Source organism: Octopus bimaculoides, chromosome 2 (genome assembly GCF_001194135.2).
Source record: "Octopus bimaculoides isolate UCB-OBI-ISO-001 chromosome 2, ASM119413v2, whole genome shotgun sequence".
NCBI lineage: Eukaryota > Metazoa > Mollusca > Cephalopoda > Octopoda > Octopodidae > Octopus > Octopus bimaculoides.
The window spans coordinates 162,812,661-162,830,081 of NC_068982.1; the positions used below are offsets into that span (position 1 = coordinate 162,812,661).

At 36.3% G+C, this 17,421-nt stretch overlaps 1 protein-coding gene across 1 annotated transcript in view; it reads left to right on the forward strand.

The window, feature by feature from the left end:
• Positions 1 to 17,400, forward strand: part of LOC106875269 (tectonin beta-propeller repeat-containing protein 1) — a 66,985-nt gene extending 49,585 nt beyond the window's left edge. The window contains exons 16-23 of the mRNA XM_014923356.2: positions 628 to 724; positions 2,882 to 2,961; positions 6,031 to 6,087; positions 8,750 to 8,942; positions 10,942 to 11,083; positions 11,831 to 12,036; positions 13,292 to 13,411; positions 17,145 to 17,400. Coding sequence (XP_014778842.1) covers positions 628 to 724; positions 2,882 to 2,961; positions 6,031 to 6,087; positions 8,750 to 8,942; positions 10,942 to 11,083; positions 11,831 to 12,036; positions 13,292 to 13,411; positions 17,145 to 17,213 — 964 coding nt within the window. The 3' untranslated portion in view covers positions 17,214 to 17,400. The remainder of the gene's footprint in view (positions 1 to 627; positions 725 to 2,881; positions 2,962 to 6,030; positions 6,088 to 8,749; positions 8,943 to 10,941; positions 11,084 to 11,830; positions 12,037 to 13,291; positions 13,412 to 17,144) is intronic.
• The last annotated feature ends 21 nt before the right edge of the window (positions 17,401 to 17,421 follow it).

Genomic DNA, 17,421 nt, shown 5'->3' on the forward strand with positions numbered 1-17,421 from the left:
GCTCTTGTGCGGGTGGCACATGAGATGCACCATTTTGAGCGTGGCCGTTGCCAGTACCGCCTGACTGGCTCCCGTAGGATTTTCGAGTGAGATCGTTGCCAGTGCCCCTGGACTGGCTTGTGCGGGTGGCACATAAAAGACACCATTTCGAGCGTGGCCGTTTTCGTGCGGGTGACACGTAAAAGCACCCACTACACTCTCTGAGTGGTTGGCGTTAGGAAGGGCATCCAGCTGTAGAATCTCTGCCAAATTAGATTGGAGCCTGGTGTTGCCATCCGGTTTCACCAGTCCTCAGTCAAATCGTCCAACCCATGCTAGCATGGAAAGCGGACGTTAAACGATGATGATGATACTGTCTCAATATATGAACTACACTATTTTATTATCATGTTGAGTACATCATTATTTTACTACTCCATTACAGCACTATTATAGTGTCCAGTACACATTGTAAAGTATCTGCATTACACTACTGTATTGTACTGTTCAGTACATACCGTTTCACTGTCCATAGTACATCAGTCTGTTATAATGTTCAGTACTTACTGTTTGGATATTTTTTTGTCTTTGTTCAAGTTAACATGACGAAACACTTGATAACTAATAAATTGTTTATATTTGTTGTAGAGGTTTTATGGCTGATGGACATGACTGGAGTGACAGATCAGGTAGATATAAAAGAACCAAAGAAAATACACAGCTTCCATCAGGTCAATGGATATGGGTGAGTTGTAAAACTTATCTGTCTTCCTATTTTCCACAACACCCAGCAGAACATGCCATTGCCACTAACTAGTTTATAAGAGAGAGAGAGCCTCTACATGGCTGTTTGCCATGTTAGAAATATCAGCCAAACCTCACTCAAATCATCTTCTAGTTCTATCTTTTTAAAAAAAGGTAGGACATATTGGATAATGTAGTCCTAGATACACAATGACTAAAAAAAAAGAAGTGGATGGTTACAGCTGAAATAGCCTTGATTTTGAGTCTACTAGATTGGTCTGTAGATTGGTTTCTAAGATTTATTTCTGATGTTCTGATGGCCAAGATAGTTGTTCGTCTGCTACTCATTAAAAAGTGAAAAAAATTGGAATACAATGATTACTTAATGCACTTTATAAATACACTTTATATACTTTATGCACAGTTTTATAGATTTAAATACACTGCACTCATAAAATAAATATTTAGTCTTATTTTCTATTTTCCCCATAAACAAAAGAAAAATATCCTGTACATATGATACAACCTTTAGTTAAATTGCTTATATCTGCCACGTAAATAAGCATGAATATTTCACAGAATTGCATTTACGTGCATGCGTTAAGTGATAGGTAATATAAAAAACTTGGTTAAATTTTTTAAAAATACACTTTTCATTATCCAATCATCACCTCTGCCACCACCTCCATCTCCATCACCATCATCATCATCATCACTCTCCCTCCTCTCTCACCCCCCACCTCTCTCTGCCTTTCTTTAACCTCTCCATCAGAACATCACCCCTAAAATTATATTGTTAACTCTCCTCTACCTTCAATTAACTTTTTTAATAACATAATAAGTATTATTTTCCCCCTACCTCATGTCATGGATGCTTTTCTCTCCCTCTTTCTGTCTCTCTCTTCACCTTATCCTCTGTTTCTCTCTCCTTTTTCTTTCTCCTCTCTTTCCCTTCAACTAATCACATGAAAGCCTTATAATTACACTCCTTCTGCCTCACATCATGGATGCTTCTCTCTCCCTCTTTTTCTCTCTCCCTTTTTTCTCTCTCCCTCTTTTTCTCTATCTCTCTTTTCTTTCTCCCTCTTTAAAACCAATTACGTGAGAGCATTACCGATGGGCTAAGTAACACAATGACAAGCAGAATTACAAATTATAAGATATTTGTGAACTGTCTGATTATTTTGACTGAAACAAAGTATGCATAGGAACAGACATGGCTGTGTAGTTAAGAAGTTTGTTTCAGAACTATGTGGTTTCAGGTTTCAAGTCAATACTCTCTGGCACTTTGAGAAGTATTTTACTCTATCCTCAAATCAAGCCAAACCTTCTGAGTAAAACTGAGAAGGTAAAGGCAGTAGAAGACTATCAGTGAAGTAGTCTTAATTTATTACTTGGTTTACTATCGCCTCTTTTACATCTTTGAGTATAGAGCCTTCTCTGTTATAAGCATTTATTGCTAACTCTTTCAACTGAGAATAACTCTCGAGTTATTACTTTCTTTTTTTCCTTATGAAACCCAGAGGTCCTGGAAAAAAAATCATGTATGTTGTTCTTGTGCATCTCACTAAACTATTTTTTTTAAAAATGTAGCATGCTGCTGTGATAAGTGGTATTGAATTCAAGTCCACTAATTATCATCATCATTATCAACATCTTCATCATCTTACTATGGCACATCAGTATACTCCAGCCTCTTGTCCACAGAGGTGTTGTCTCCTCTTCCTGCTTTTCCTACCAGTATGACAGTGGTCTCTACTCCTTGGAGCTTGCTAGTTTCATTCCACCTCACTAGTTTCTCTCATCACCCATATTCTGTCCCACCCTTCCAGTTCTTGCATTGACTACTATGCATGGTTTTCCTGCAACCATTGACTTGCAAGTGTTCAAGAGGAGCAATAACTACATTGATTTCACTGGTCTCAAAGGGTCTGCAAGGGTCAAAGGGCACAGCTCCTTCCTCCTGACCAAACCAATATGAAAATGTTTAAATCATTGTTGTCTTCATCAGTATCATCATCATCACTACCACTGTCATTGTCACCACTTCCACCACTATCACCATCATCATCATATCAGCTGCAACAGCAGGATGAAAACTTTGAACTTTACACTCTGTTTTTGGTTCTGACAATGTTTTCTTTTTTATTTATGATAGATGACTGACTGGATAATTGATTATTCTGTGCCAGGTGGTGTGGATCCAGAAGGTTGGCAGTATTCTACAGATTTCAACAGGTCTCCCCACTACTTTACTTTCTGTTTTCTATATTAATGAAAGATAATAAATAGGTTTATTCTGCTTGTTTGATTATTCTGATTTCTTATGTTGACCATGTTCTTTTATAATAATCTCAGTCAGTTATTAATACCAGTCTGTTCTGATAATCTTCATGTGTTATGATAATCTCAATCTATTATGATTAATCTTAATTACTTATAATCCTAATATATTATGATAATGTTGATCTATTATGGTCATCTCAATTAATTATGATTATTCCCAATTAGTTATAATAACCCTATTGTTATGATAATATCAATCAATTAGGGGAATTCCAATTAGTTATAATAATAATACCAATCTATTATAATAATTCCAATATGTTATAATCTCAGTATGACAGTATTTGATCCCTTATTCTATCATATTAAGGTGATTATTTAGTCCTTGTTTCTGTAAGTAGTGTGATATTTACAAACAGTAACTTCTCTCATGAGCTAGTGAAGGAATCCTCTACATAGTTGCTCAACTTGCTTGAAATAGCAATCAGATCTTCCTCAAATTACACCCTACTGCCTTGAAAAAAGAAGGACACATAAGATTAGATAGTTCTGAGAGTACTATGCCTAGGAAAGAAATGGTATGGTCATGGCTGGAATGCCTTTGACCATATATTTGTTAGATCATAGCTGAGCTGGAGTTAAACAATAATATCAACGATAAGTTAATCAATCATTGAAAAGTTTGTCTTGTAATCTATTTAGAACAAGTGAGCTACTCTAGAATGTAGTGGAACATTTGTTGATTTAATAATCCTATTGCTGGTTTACAGTTGTGATATCTGCTTACAGCTAAGTAGACAGGAGTGTTAGGTGATTTACCAACGAACATGTCAGTGCTGGTGATAATATATGAACCACAAGCTTTTTGGTTTCTCAGCCACTTCTCTTTTAAGCTCAGTCATCTGGCTGTTGATCTAAGCCTAAAAATAATGGATATTAAAACTTTGAATGTCTTGCTTCCCTGGGCATGAACAAATTGAAGCTCTGCTATCCAACTACTGACTTGGTAGACACCCACAAAGTTAATCACCATCTTTCCAACAACAAATTTGGGCACCCTTTTGGATTCCATATGTCTAACACATGTAGACATCCTTACAAAATCATAAAACAACAGAACCCATGACTTTCAGAAATTTATTTTTTCATACTCAGAATTGTTGAAGCATGGGATAAACTATCCACATCAGTTGTTAGCTGTTATGATACTACATCCTTCAAAACTTCCATGCTTCCTGAAATTTGTTTGATGCCTCTTCCTCATTTTTTTTAAACAACTCATTCATTGTTCACTGTCTGTGCATTATTCTATGTACTGTACATGCACTTTTGATTAAATTTTCTGATGAGTTGTAGTGCATTTGAGTACTGTATACAATAAGTTCATATTATTATTATGTTAGTACAATATATTGACATACTAACACACTATAGGTATATTGGTATACTAAACTTTTGTAGGGATTTTCGTATTATCTTTTGGGATGATATATTCTTATACTACTATTCTATAGTTATATTTTTGTATACTTAACATTCTTTAGATATAATTGGATAATATAGTCTATACAGATATTTGTTATTGTTGTTTAGTGCTGGGCCAGCGTTAATTGGATAAACTTATGAACAAAAGCAATCCAGCCATGGTTATTTTATTTATTTTCTTTGTGCAGGGAACCCAGGACCAGGATACATGTCCTTTTTTAAGACAGTAAACTGAGAGAAAGATTTAACTGCTATTTCTTGCAGTTTGAGCAACCACATGATGGTTTTCTTGTTGGCTCAAGTTATATTGATATAGTAGATTGATATATTTACATTCTATAGGTATAATTGTATAATACAATGGTTTACTAACATTCTATAGGTACAGTGATAGGATATATTGATAGAGTAATTAATATTCTATAGTTATAATAGTATATAAACATTCTAATTGTACGATGGTACAATATATTTCTATATTAGAATTTTATAGTAATAATTGTTTTAAATTTAAACTGAAGGCCAGCAATTTTGAGAGGAGAATAGGGAAGTACGTACTACCAACCCCAGTACCTAACTGGTACTTTTATTTTACCAACACTGGAGGGATGAAAGGCAAAGTGTGCCTCAGCAGAATCTGAACTCATTCTGTAGTAATAATGGTATTAGATGGGCATAAGTAGAAGTGGTTAATAACTAGCTAGCTCTAAGGAGCAGAGGTCGTAATAGTAGTAGTAGTGGCAGCAGCAGCAGTAGAAGAAAAGATAAAGAAAGGAGGCAGGTATAATGATATAATATATTGGAATACTAGCATTCTAAAAGTGTATTACTATACAAATAATCTGTAGATATAATGATATAATATAGTTGGTATACTAACAGTCTCTAGGTATATTGGTCTACAAACAGTCTATAGATATATTAGTAGAGCTATTTTATATTTACATTCTATAATTGTATCAGTGTGCTAATGATGTAAGGGCATAATGTTGGTATATTTACATTTTGTAGGTGTATTAGTACATTAAGAACCTGTTGATATATTGGCACAGCTTATTGATATATTAACATTCTAAAGGTATATTATACTAATAGTATATAGATGATAGAAAATGTTGGTATATTACTAATGTATTGGTATAATGGTAGAATACATTTGTATAATTACAGTCTTTCATACAATGGTGTAGTATTGGTTTACTAAATGTCAATAGATATAATGATAAAATAAGAACGTTACATTAACATTCTACAGCTATAATATGTTGATATATTAATATTCTGTAGGTATATTGCCATGATATATTGTTGTACTAATATTATGTAGCTGTAAAGATATAATGGTATGCTAACATTTTATAAGTGTAATAGTTTAATATATTGCTATACTAATATTCTATATGTATAATATTTTACTAACATTATTACTTTAAAATGGAAATTGTTCGTGTAAGTTTCACTCTATTTTCAAATTTCATTAACAAGCAGAAAAAATTTTAAAAAGCTGATTTTCTATGTTCCAATTTCCTTTTCTAGACCATTCCATCGTCGAAAAGGCTGGACTGACACAGTGAGAAGGAGGCGTTGGTATAGGTAAGTCTTTTATTCTTTATAATATAAAATGGTTAAGATTTTAGATGTAAATTATATATGCCATTTGTAAGCATAGCCTAAGACAGCAAAAATACTTCCATGAGAGTCAAACCATATATGATACAATGCTATCAGTAGTGACTGCACAACTGAATATACCAAATAAGTTCTGCTAAATTTAATGTCATCTTAGTACTTAAAAACGTTTTTCTGTATAAACCAATAGTATTCCTTCCCTTGTTTCACATTAGAATTACAGAAAACTTCGTAGCCACTCGTCTTAGGGCCTGTTTGTAAATATCACATATATATATATATATATATATATATATATATATATGATGACAATATTGTCATCATTGTTTTAACATCAACTTTTTCCGTGCTGGCACAGGTTCCATGTGACTTCCTGAGTTTTCTATGGTTGGATACCTTTCTTGACACTAATCCTGACTTTGTTTTCAGTTATAGTACTTTATTCTACTGGTCCTTGCACATAGAAACTACTGAGCTGTCAGACGTACCATTTATGTGGTACATAAACAAATGCCACCATTGTCTAAGCAGGATCAATGCAAGGACACACACACATACATGACAGGCTTCTCTACAGTATCCATCTACCGAATTTTACTCACAAGGTATCAGTCAATTGAAGGCTGTGGTAGATGACAGTTACCCAAGGTATCATGTAATGGGATCAATCCTGAAACCACACAGCTATGCTTGAGCTTATATATCATCATCATCTTTTTAATGTCCATTTTCCATGCTAGCCTGGGTTGGACAGTTTGACCAGAACTGGAAAGCAGAAGAGCTGCACCAAGTTCCAGTTTGATTATTTTGGTTTCTATGGCTGGTTGCCCTTCCTAATGCTAACCACTTACATTGTGTACTGGGTGCTTTTTGTGTGGAACTGGCATGGGTTCTCTTACATGGCACTAGCAAGGGTGCTCTCTGTATATGGCACCAGCACAGGTGCTGTTTATGTGGCGTGGCACAGGGCTGTTGTAGGCCAATCCTTTTCTGCTGGAGTAGCAGCATTAACACTTCTGCTGTGGAGAACAGGTCTTCTTGAGTATAGAAAGGTGCCAGATATCTTGGTCCTTTTTCATCTCCTCCATAAGGTTCAGTGTCCTGAGATCATCCTTCAGTGCTTCGTCCCATGTCTTCCTGGGTCTCCTTCTTCCACAAGTTCCATCTCCTTTGAGTGATTGGGACTTCTTTATGGAACTGTCTAAAAAGAATAGTCTAGTAATGGGGCATATAAGGCCTTGACGGAAAAAAGTAGGTTTTCCTGTATGCATGGGACTCGAACCCACACTTCTTTGTTTTCACAACAAGTATGCTACCCTTACTCTAGCGCACAATCTACTTCATTCCATCAGATTTAAGAACTGTAATTAGTTCGTAGTGTTGTTTTGTAAACAAACTTTCATGTACTTTCACTGCAATGGTTTTGTTAAGCAGTGTTGATTTTTACAATTCTGTAAACAATAATAATAGTATTTTATAAGCTTAAAGCTTATAAAACGATCTTATATGACCCCTGATGAAGAACCACTGATGTAAACCATTATTTCATTATCCAAACCACTCCATTGTAACATAAGGTTCAATACACTGCCTCATCTCCCACACTACACCCTGTAATATAATGTTTAAATGTTTAGTATACACTGTCTCACTATTCTAACATTACTGTATTATACTGTTTAATGCCCCATTATTTTACTACCCACACTACACTATTATTATAATGTCCAGTACACATTGTACACTACTCACAATGTATTGTATTGTGCAGTACATGCTCTTTTATTATCCATAGAACATGATTGTATTATAATGTTCAGTGCATTAATAGCATCATGTTCCATCCCCACCCATAGACAAAGATTGATTAATTAACTTTTATCACTGACAAAAGAACTATTAAATCTTTTAGTTCTGTTTCTAACAGAAACACAATTTAATTGAGGGGAAACTTTGCACTTTTTGACTCTATGGTTCAGAAAATGTGACCAATGCAGTTGCATTGTCTTGAATGTTTGTATTAGGTTATAAGAGAATGATCCAGTTATGAACTATTTCTGATTCATTTTGGCCAACTACCCTAAACCTACCCTCTACAAGTACCAATATTAATTATTACAATTGTAACTTTGTAGACTTTGAGTATATTAAAACTACTCTGGTATTAAATGAAAACCTCTTATTTGCTTTTATTCTTTTATATGTTTCAGCCCTGAGGCTATAACCATGCTGGGGCATGCTTTGGTTTTATATTTTATTTTATGTTTGAAACATGTTTTGGGTATTGATTTAAGATTTTGAAAATTTACTGAGTCCCAGCTTGGAATTTTGAAAATCTTGCAGCTCTGTACAATTACCATACCCTACCATATACACACACATTACTACACTGTACTGTTACAATATTACATAACAACACACCACATCATGCACATAACCCCTCTATACCATTACTATACCAGATCATATCAGTCACCATACTGGTTAGCATATCTCACACACACACACACACACACACACACACACACACACCACCACCACCACTGATAACAAAAAACTTTATCATAAACACATACACACACTCTCTTACACACATGCATATGTACACACTCAACTTTTGTTTCAGGAAATGTAAAATCTCAACACGTGGTCCCTGGCTTGAGATTGGCCCCACAAAATTACTGGATATATCTATTCAAGTAGCTGACCTCCATCTAACAGACAATCAGTCTCTTTACTCACAACCTGTTGCTGTATGGGCAGTTGGCTGGAACGGAGATGTACTTTGCCGTCGGGGGGTTACCCCAAGTACACCACAGGTAACACAATATTGTCTTTTTCAATCTGTCTTGTTTTTCTTTACACTTAAGTCCAGAGAAGAAGACTAATGCCAATGACATATGCAAGTTCTTTCTATGCTAGTAAAATCGTTATTCAGCAGACCTGTGGTCATAGGTGTTCCAGCCATGACTATCCCATATTTTTTCTGATGTGATATATCTGGGACAACATTATAACCTTTTTGTTAAGGTGTTAGGTAGTTATAGTGAAATGTGCAACCAGGTCAGGGATAATGAACCCTCCTTTGCCCACAATTGAAATTTGATCCAAATCTAAATCTGAAACTACATAATCAGATGAAATCTCTAAAATTCCATATGAAAAATGAAAAACAGGTTTAAGCCTTAAGGCTAAAACAGTAATTTAATACTTGTTGCTTATCTAAAGATCTGTTATATAAAAAATTTATTGTTTTTCTCAATATTGATGCTCTTCCACTAGTTCTTATACATGTACATTTGACCTCTAGTATTAAAAAGATTCTTTGTCACTAATTCATAGACTCTTAACTAGTTCTTATTCAATTTGAACTTCTACAAATTTTTCTTGTAAAAGACAAATATTGGCAGGGGATATGTTCCAGGAGAAGACTTTGTGGTTGATGGCAATTGAATGTTTAGGCAAAGTGTTTAATGCATAGTTTGGAGCAGGGATTATGATGGAAGAGGTGAATGTATTGGGTGGACTTGGACTGTGGTAGTATACAAGTTAGTAGCTCAGAGAAGCAGAGACCATTATAGTAGAAATTGAAGAGTTAAAAAGAAGAAATGACATCATCATCATCATTTAACATTGCTGTTCCATGCTGGAATGGGTTGGATGGTTTGACAGGATCCGATAAATTCAAGGACTGCATCACGCTCCAGTGTCTGCTTTGACAGGGTTTCTATGGTTGGATGTCCATCTTAATCTCAATTAACTTACAGCATGTACAATGTGCTTTTTTCATACCACTGGCATTAGTGAGGTTGCTATGTAACTTGCAAGATTATGGAAACTGATGGGGCAGCTTTATGTTAGGAGAAGGAGTTAAAGTATGAGAGAAGAGAGAGAGAAGAGCTATATGGCTACTCACATTTAGAAGAGAGGTTAAGAATGGGTAGTAGGAGCTACAAATAGTGGTGATGAGGTGTCCAGGTGCCCCTTGCTTCCCTCAAGGTATGGGGTGAGTTGAAGTGAGTGGAGACAGAGGAACTAGGAGTTTGGGGTGGTACAAGAGCTGGGAGGAAAGGAAAAGAAAGGGGCAGTGGTGACAGCTATAAAAATTGACCATATAAGTACTTCTTGTTTGGTTTATATATATATAAAATGTTATATAGTTACAGTTTTAATGTTTTAGCAGAGAAACTGCTTTCACTATTTCATAGCTCCTCTGAAACAAATTATTTTGAATCTACATTTACATATTCAAAATAATCTGTTTCAGATGAGCTATAAATTAATGAAAGTAAAATTTCTTTGCTAGAACATTAAATTCTAAACATACAAACTATTACACCCTGTTTGTTGTTCTTCCACCTTGTCTTTGTGCTTTTTTATTGTTTTATTTTTGCATTTTTGGACCATATGTATACACATACATTAATACGTGTGTCTATGTTTATACATATGCTTACAAACAGAGAGTATAAGAGAGATTTTAGACACTAGAGTACGATTTTGAGCAGATGAAGGCTTCATCATGGTTTCACGTTCTCTGTAATGTTTACATATGTATTTAAGGATCCAAAATACTGTGTAACTGACAGTTCAATTAGCTTGTAGCACCAACACTAATGTCAGTTAGGCAATTGAGAAACATTTCAGTTTCTGTTCTCTGGAATCTCCATAGAAAGTTGGAAGTCTTCAATTGTACCTTATCCATCTACCCAAACAACAGATTATTAGATAGGCAGTATTATGAACACTCTATCTAAATTACATAGCATCTTTCATTTAGAGTGTGTGTTTTTCACTTTGTGTTAATTTGTATTTCAGGGTGCTTATTGGCAGCATATACCCACAGCAACTGACCAACCATTCCAAGCTATATCTGTGGGAGGAGAGTTCCGAGTGTGGGCTATTGCCAAAGATGGTTCAGCATGGTTTCGTTGTGGAGTTTCTCTCAATAATCCAGCCGGTAAACATTTCATTGCCTTCACCACTATTTGCTACATTTAATACTTCATCATCAGTATCATTATCAGATTAATGGTTTAGTCAGATTTGCAGTAGGCTGTCTATGCCAATATTTTCATCCTGTGACATCTCACTGGAAGACACAACATTATCAGATCTAACCTAACTGTTTCTTTCCATATCTCTCTTCATATACCATAAACATGCCCATCATCCTCTATCAACTTCATATATCAGTTTCTCAAATACTCATTTCCCATATTTTACTGCTATACAATATCACACCTTTTACACTTAGTCTATATAGTTTACAATACAGAGTATAGAAGTAAAGTGTGTAGAGTTTGGTCATCTCAGAAAGAAGATTGGGTTTCAGCTGCACAGGATCTCCTTGATTGTGTCAAGGAAGATGAAAACTTTTGAAAATGGTCATAACAGGTGACAAACCATGGGTCTATGGCTATGACCCCAAAATCAAGGCAAAAATCAAATCTCACTTGAAAGGAATAATATTTCAAAACATCGAGGAAATCCAAGAGAATGCGATGAGGCAGATGCTTGCTATTCCGAAAAAGGAGTTCCAGGAATGCTTCCTATGGAAACAATGCTGGATAGAGTGTGTGGCTTCAGGAGGGAACTCCTTCAGAGGAGATAAAATGCTGAATTGACATGTGTTGTAACTTTCTTCTTATAGCACCAGTTCCTATACTTTTTGATTAGACCTTGTATTTCCTTCATTTGTTTATAGGTAACTGCTGGTTCCACGTCATTCCTCCTCCACCATGTGATCATGTTCTTCACCAAATCTCTGTTGGCGTCACAAGTGTATGGGCTGTTGATATCCAAAGTAACCTCTGGTTTCGCAATGACATAACACCAATATTTCCCGAGGGAACATGTTGGACTAAAATTGCTAGTCAGGTACGGAGAGTATCTGTTGGACCAAAAGACCAGGTAAGACATTTACAGGAGTACACATGTCTATAAAAGTTGTTCTAATTCCAAGTGGTCTGTACTGTATATTGAAATTATTAGTTCAGTGTTTCAACATAATAATATTTATGTATTTCATTGTTTACTATTAAATGCTATAGTGAATATATTATATTCACTATAGCATACTGAGGTACAATGGGTGAAGTTAAGGTGTTAAATTACTGACAACATAGTTATAAATTCAAATCTCACTACATTCATTGTTGGGTGTAATAAAGATCAAGACATGTAATTCTGCTTACTCTAACTTACCTGACTGAACAAACAGGTTCCTCCTTTTCCTACTTCTCAGTCCAGTAGTTAATAGTAGGAAATAACATCCATTCAGCTGCAAGAACAATTGCTTCAGTACCCAGCCAAAGAGGAAGCATCTACATAGTGTAGTTTCAGTAAACTCTTGGCAGCAGAAGTACAGTACATGTTCAGTTTTAATTATATGTGTCTCTTTGTGTTTGTCACCCTACCACTTGACAACCAGTGCTGCTTTGTTTACATCCCTACAATTTAGTGATTTGGCAAAAGCTTGATAGAATAAGTACCAGACTTAAAATAATCACTGGGGTTGATTTGTTTGACTAAACCCTTCAAGGCAGTGTCCCAACATGACTGCAGTCCAATGACTGAAACAAGTAAAAGAGAGAAGATATCACAGCTCAGGGTAAATAGTGAAGCAGTCCTTTCCTACTCGCTATCTATTTGTTTTACAAACTCTTTCTGTCTGTCTTTCTTTGTTTCAAACACACACATTTAATAACTACGGCACTTGTGCCCGCGGCATGTCTAAGGACTTTCGAGCGAGATCGTTGCCAGTGCCCCTGGACTGGCTCTTGTGCAGGTGGCACATAAAATACACCATCTTGAGCATGGCCGTTGCCAGTACCGCCTGACTGGCCTTCATGCGGGTGACACGTAAAAGCACCCACTACACTCTCTGAGTGGTTGGCGTTAGGAAGGGCATCCAGCCATAGAAACTCTGCCAAATCAGATTGGAGCCTGGTGTAGCCATCTGGTTTCACCAGTCCTCAGTCAAATCGTCCAACCCATGCTAGCATGGAAAGCGGACGTTAAACGACGACGATGATGATGATGATGATGATGATGACTTCAGAAAGTTTCATTGTGAATCTAAAATATATCTTGAATATAAAAAAATTTTATACACTATAAAGCTGTGGTTTTTCTATTAAATCTATGAGTTTTTCTTTAACTTTAGTTGTGGGTAGTTGTTGAAGCTGGTTTTATGAAATCTGTGACTGAAGGAGGAAGTGTTTACCAAAGATTAGGAATCACTGCTGAATGTCCAACTGGAACAGGGTGGCAAAAAGTTATTGGGGTAAGTGAAAATGTTTTCATAAAATCTACATATTTTTATTTTTTCTGTTGTTAGTATTGTTGTTGTTTAGCCCAAGACGGTTCTAACTGATCAAAGCATTCAGCTATGACCAACTTTGACCTACTCTTTGACATTGTAAATCTAGGACTACATAATAAAATGTGTCCCTTCCTTTACAAAGCAGTAGGATGTAATTTGAGAAAAATTTGGTTTCTATTTCTGAAGGTCAAATGGCCATGTAGAAGTTTCTTTGTTGATTCCTTATTATTTCCATTTCACCTGAGACTGTAGTAGAAGGCACTTACGCTATGTGCTGTACAGTGGGGTATATTGAATAATATAGTCCGAGATAAACTTTAGACACGATGATCATGGCTAGAATGGACCAATCTGGGTCTAAACAACAACTAATAAATACTGTTATCTTATTCTTGTTCACTTTCAGCATGTTTACATTGAATTTTTCCCTTCCAAATTTTAAACGCCAATCAGAATTACAGGAATAATTTTGCTTTGATAATCAGTTCTGGCAGTATAAATGCTTTCACAAACAAGTCCATAAAGAAGTAATTGTTATCATAACTTTCATCATCATTATCATTTAGCATCTGCTTTCCATGCTGGCATGGGTTAGATGGTTTGACTGAAACTGGTAAGCTGGAGAGCTGCTCCAAGTACCAGTCTGATTTGGCATGGTTTCTATGGCTGGGATGCCCTTTCTAATGCCAACCACTCCAAGAGTGTAATGAGTGCTTTTTACGTAATACATTCAATGGCAGAGTCCTAGAAATATTATGCTTAAAAGTAAGATGGGATGGTCATACATAGAATTTCTTTGATTTGAGGTTTATTCAGTTAGGACTGACCTGGGGCTAAAGAACAACGATCTCAGAAGGCTTAAAATGGTGGAACCTGAACTTGGAATATAAAGAGAGATAATTAACTAGTTTCTGTCATCCACTGCTCCTCTTCCTCCTCCTCTGATAATTAATATAATATTGATTAAACCAAAGTCCTAATAAGTACCTAGCTAAAACCAAAGCCCTAATAAGTAGGAAGGTAGACAAAACACAAACCCCTTCAGGTAGATGGCCCTGCTCGATCTGTAGAAAAGGCGTAGGTAGAAACTCTATAAGATGTACCCAGTGTAAGCTATGGACACATAAGAGGTGCAGCAATATCAAAGGAAGGCTAACTAGGAACTTTGTTTTTGTATGTGGCAGATGTTCAGGAGCAATAAACACTGAAAATGTGCAGAAAACAACTTCTGCCAATTCCAGGGAGGAAAACTAGATGTAGTTGATAGCTTCCGTTATCTAGGTGACCGAGTTAGTAGTGGGGGAGGGTGCACTGAAAGTGTAGCTGCTAGAATAAGAATAGCCTGGGCAAAGTTCAGAGAGCTCTTACCTCTGCTGGTGACAAAGGGCCTCTCGCTCAGAGTAAAAGGCAGACTGTATGACGCATGTGTACGAACAACCATGCTATATGGCAGTGAAACATGGGCTGTGACTGTTGAGGACATGCGTAAGCTTGCAAGGAATGATGCCAGTATGCTCCGATGGATATGTAATGTCAGTGTGCATACTCGACAGAGTGTAAGTACCTTGAGAGAAAAGTTGAACCTAAGAAGCATCAGTTGTGTTGTGCAAGAGAGACGATTGCACTGGTATGGTCATGTGGTGAGAATGGATGAGGATAGCTGTGTGAAAAAGTGCCACGCCCTAGCGGTTGAGGGAACCTGTGGAAGAGGTAAACACAGGAAGACCTGGGATGAGGTGGTGAAGCACGACCTTCGAACATTAGGCCTCATCGAGGCAATGACTTGTGACCAAGACCTTTGGAAATATGCTGTGCGTGAGAAGACCTGGCAAGACAAGTAAGACCATAATCCGAGGCCTTTGCCAGGGATGTAGCCAGCCCACTTATGTGTACCTTTCCTCCATTGGACACTAAACTCTGCTTGCGAAGACCTGTTGAGGCAAGTGAAATCGAAATCGTGTTGGTACCTGTACCAGTGGAGTGCTAAGATCACCGTCCAAGCGTGATCATTGCCAGAGCAGCTGTCTGGCATCTGTGCCAGTAGCACGTAAATAGCACCATTTGAGCGTGATCGTTATCAGCGTCGTGTTACTGGCACTTGTGCCGGTGGCACGTGAAAAAACATTTGAGCAATATCGTTGCCAGTGCTGCTGGACTGGCTCCTGTGCAGGTGGCACACAAAATACACCATTTTGAGCATGGTGTAGCCTTCTGGTTTGCCAGTCCTGAGTAAAATCGTCCAACCCATGCTAGCATGGAAGGCGGACGTTAAACGATGATGATGATGATGATTACAATTAAAGCTTAACTCCTCCTTAATTACTTCCCATTCAATCTTTAGCATATCATCCTGTCCTAAAATAATCTGGTCATTTGACTAGCATTTTGTTTCTTTTATTTATTTATTTTTTGTGGGAGAGGGTTTGTGTGTGTGTGTGTACATTTTCTACTTTCTGTTTCTCTGTATATTTATCGGTCTTCCTTTTACTATTTCAAACTGTCTCTCTTTCTTGGATTCAGACAGCATAAGCTAATTACTCTATCATAGCTATGAAAAGTTAATCATAGAACTAGCCATATTCCTGAATCTGTTGTTTTCAAGAGAACAATAAGACCACTGCCATTTTATCATAATGTTCACTACACTATTATTTCACTTACCACATTACACTGCTGTGTTATAGTGTTGAATGCATTGTTTCACTTCCACACTATACTACTGAAATATAATGTCCAGTACACTCTGTTTGCCTTCTACACTAGAGTATCACTGTAATACAATATTCTGTATGCATTTATGTCCACACTTAGAATTTGCATCACACATCTGGAAGCCCTATCTTGTTCAGAATATCAATCTGGAAACTGTTCAGAAATGTTCAACCAGATGTGTACCTGCCATACCCTGAACATCTTACTTCCCTGGGCATGTACACATTAAATCTCTGACATCTGACAACTGATTTGGTAGACACCTACAAGATTATCCACTACCTTTCCAATAACAACCTTGGTTATCTTTTTGAATTCCATGTCTAATACTTGTAGACATGCTTACAAAATTAAAAAAAACAACAGTACCCATGACTTTCGAAAACATTTTTTCATGCTCAAAATTTTTGAAGCATAGAATAAACTACCTGCATCCTTTGTTAGCTGTCAAGACACGACATCCTTCAAAATTTCCATGCTTCCTGAAATTTGCCAACAGTACACTTGATGTGCCCTGCCCACACTTTTTTTGTTTTAACAACTCGTATACTATTCACTCCCTGTGCATTATTCTATGTACTCTTCATGCACTTTTGGCTACTTTTTCTGATGAGTTGCAGTGCACCTGAGCACTGTATACAATAAGTTCATTATTATTATATTGTTCAGTACATACTGTTTCATTACTCTCACTTCACTTAAAATGTTTCTGCTGTGTGATCAAGAACATTACATTGCTAACACCATAAAATATCATATCTGAGTGGGTAACACTGCTATGAATGAGAGCATGTTCGACAAACATCTCTAAGTGTGAAAATGAGATATATCTTGCATTAATTTTCTGTTGTTAATGAGAGGAATTGGCAATCACAAGTATCTGCAGTAGTCCTATTTATTTAATTTTATATATTATCTTATGTGGAAAGTACGATTATTTCTTGGATTTTAATTCAATTCTGCTTGTATTTGTGTTTTGCAGGGTGGCTGGCAACACGTTTCCATAAGAGGCTGCATGGAAGACATGATAGTTCCTGCTATTTCAATTTGATAGTCAGGTGTCCCACCAGCACTGTATTGTGTGTGTATGTGTATGTGTGTGTGTGTGTAAGTATACGTACATACATATATATATGTATGTATATATGTGCGTGTGTGTGTGTATATATATATGTATATGTATGTATGTATATATGTCTATCTATCTATCTATCTATCTATCTATATATATATATATATATATATATATATATATATAT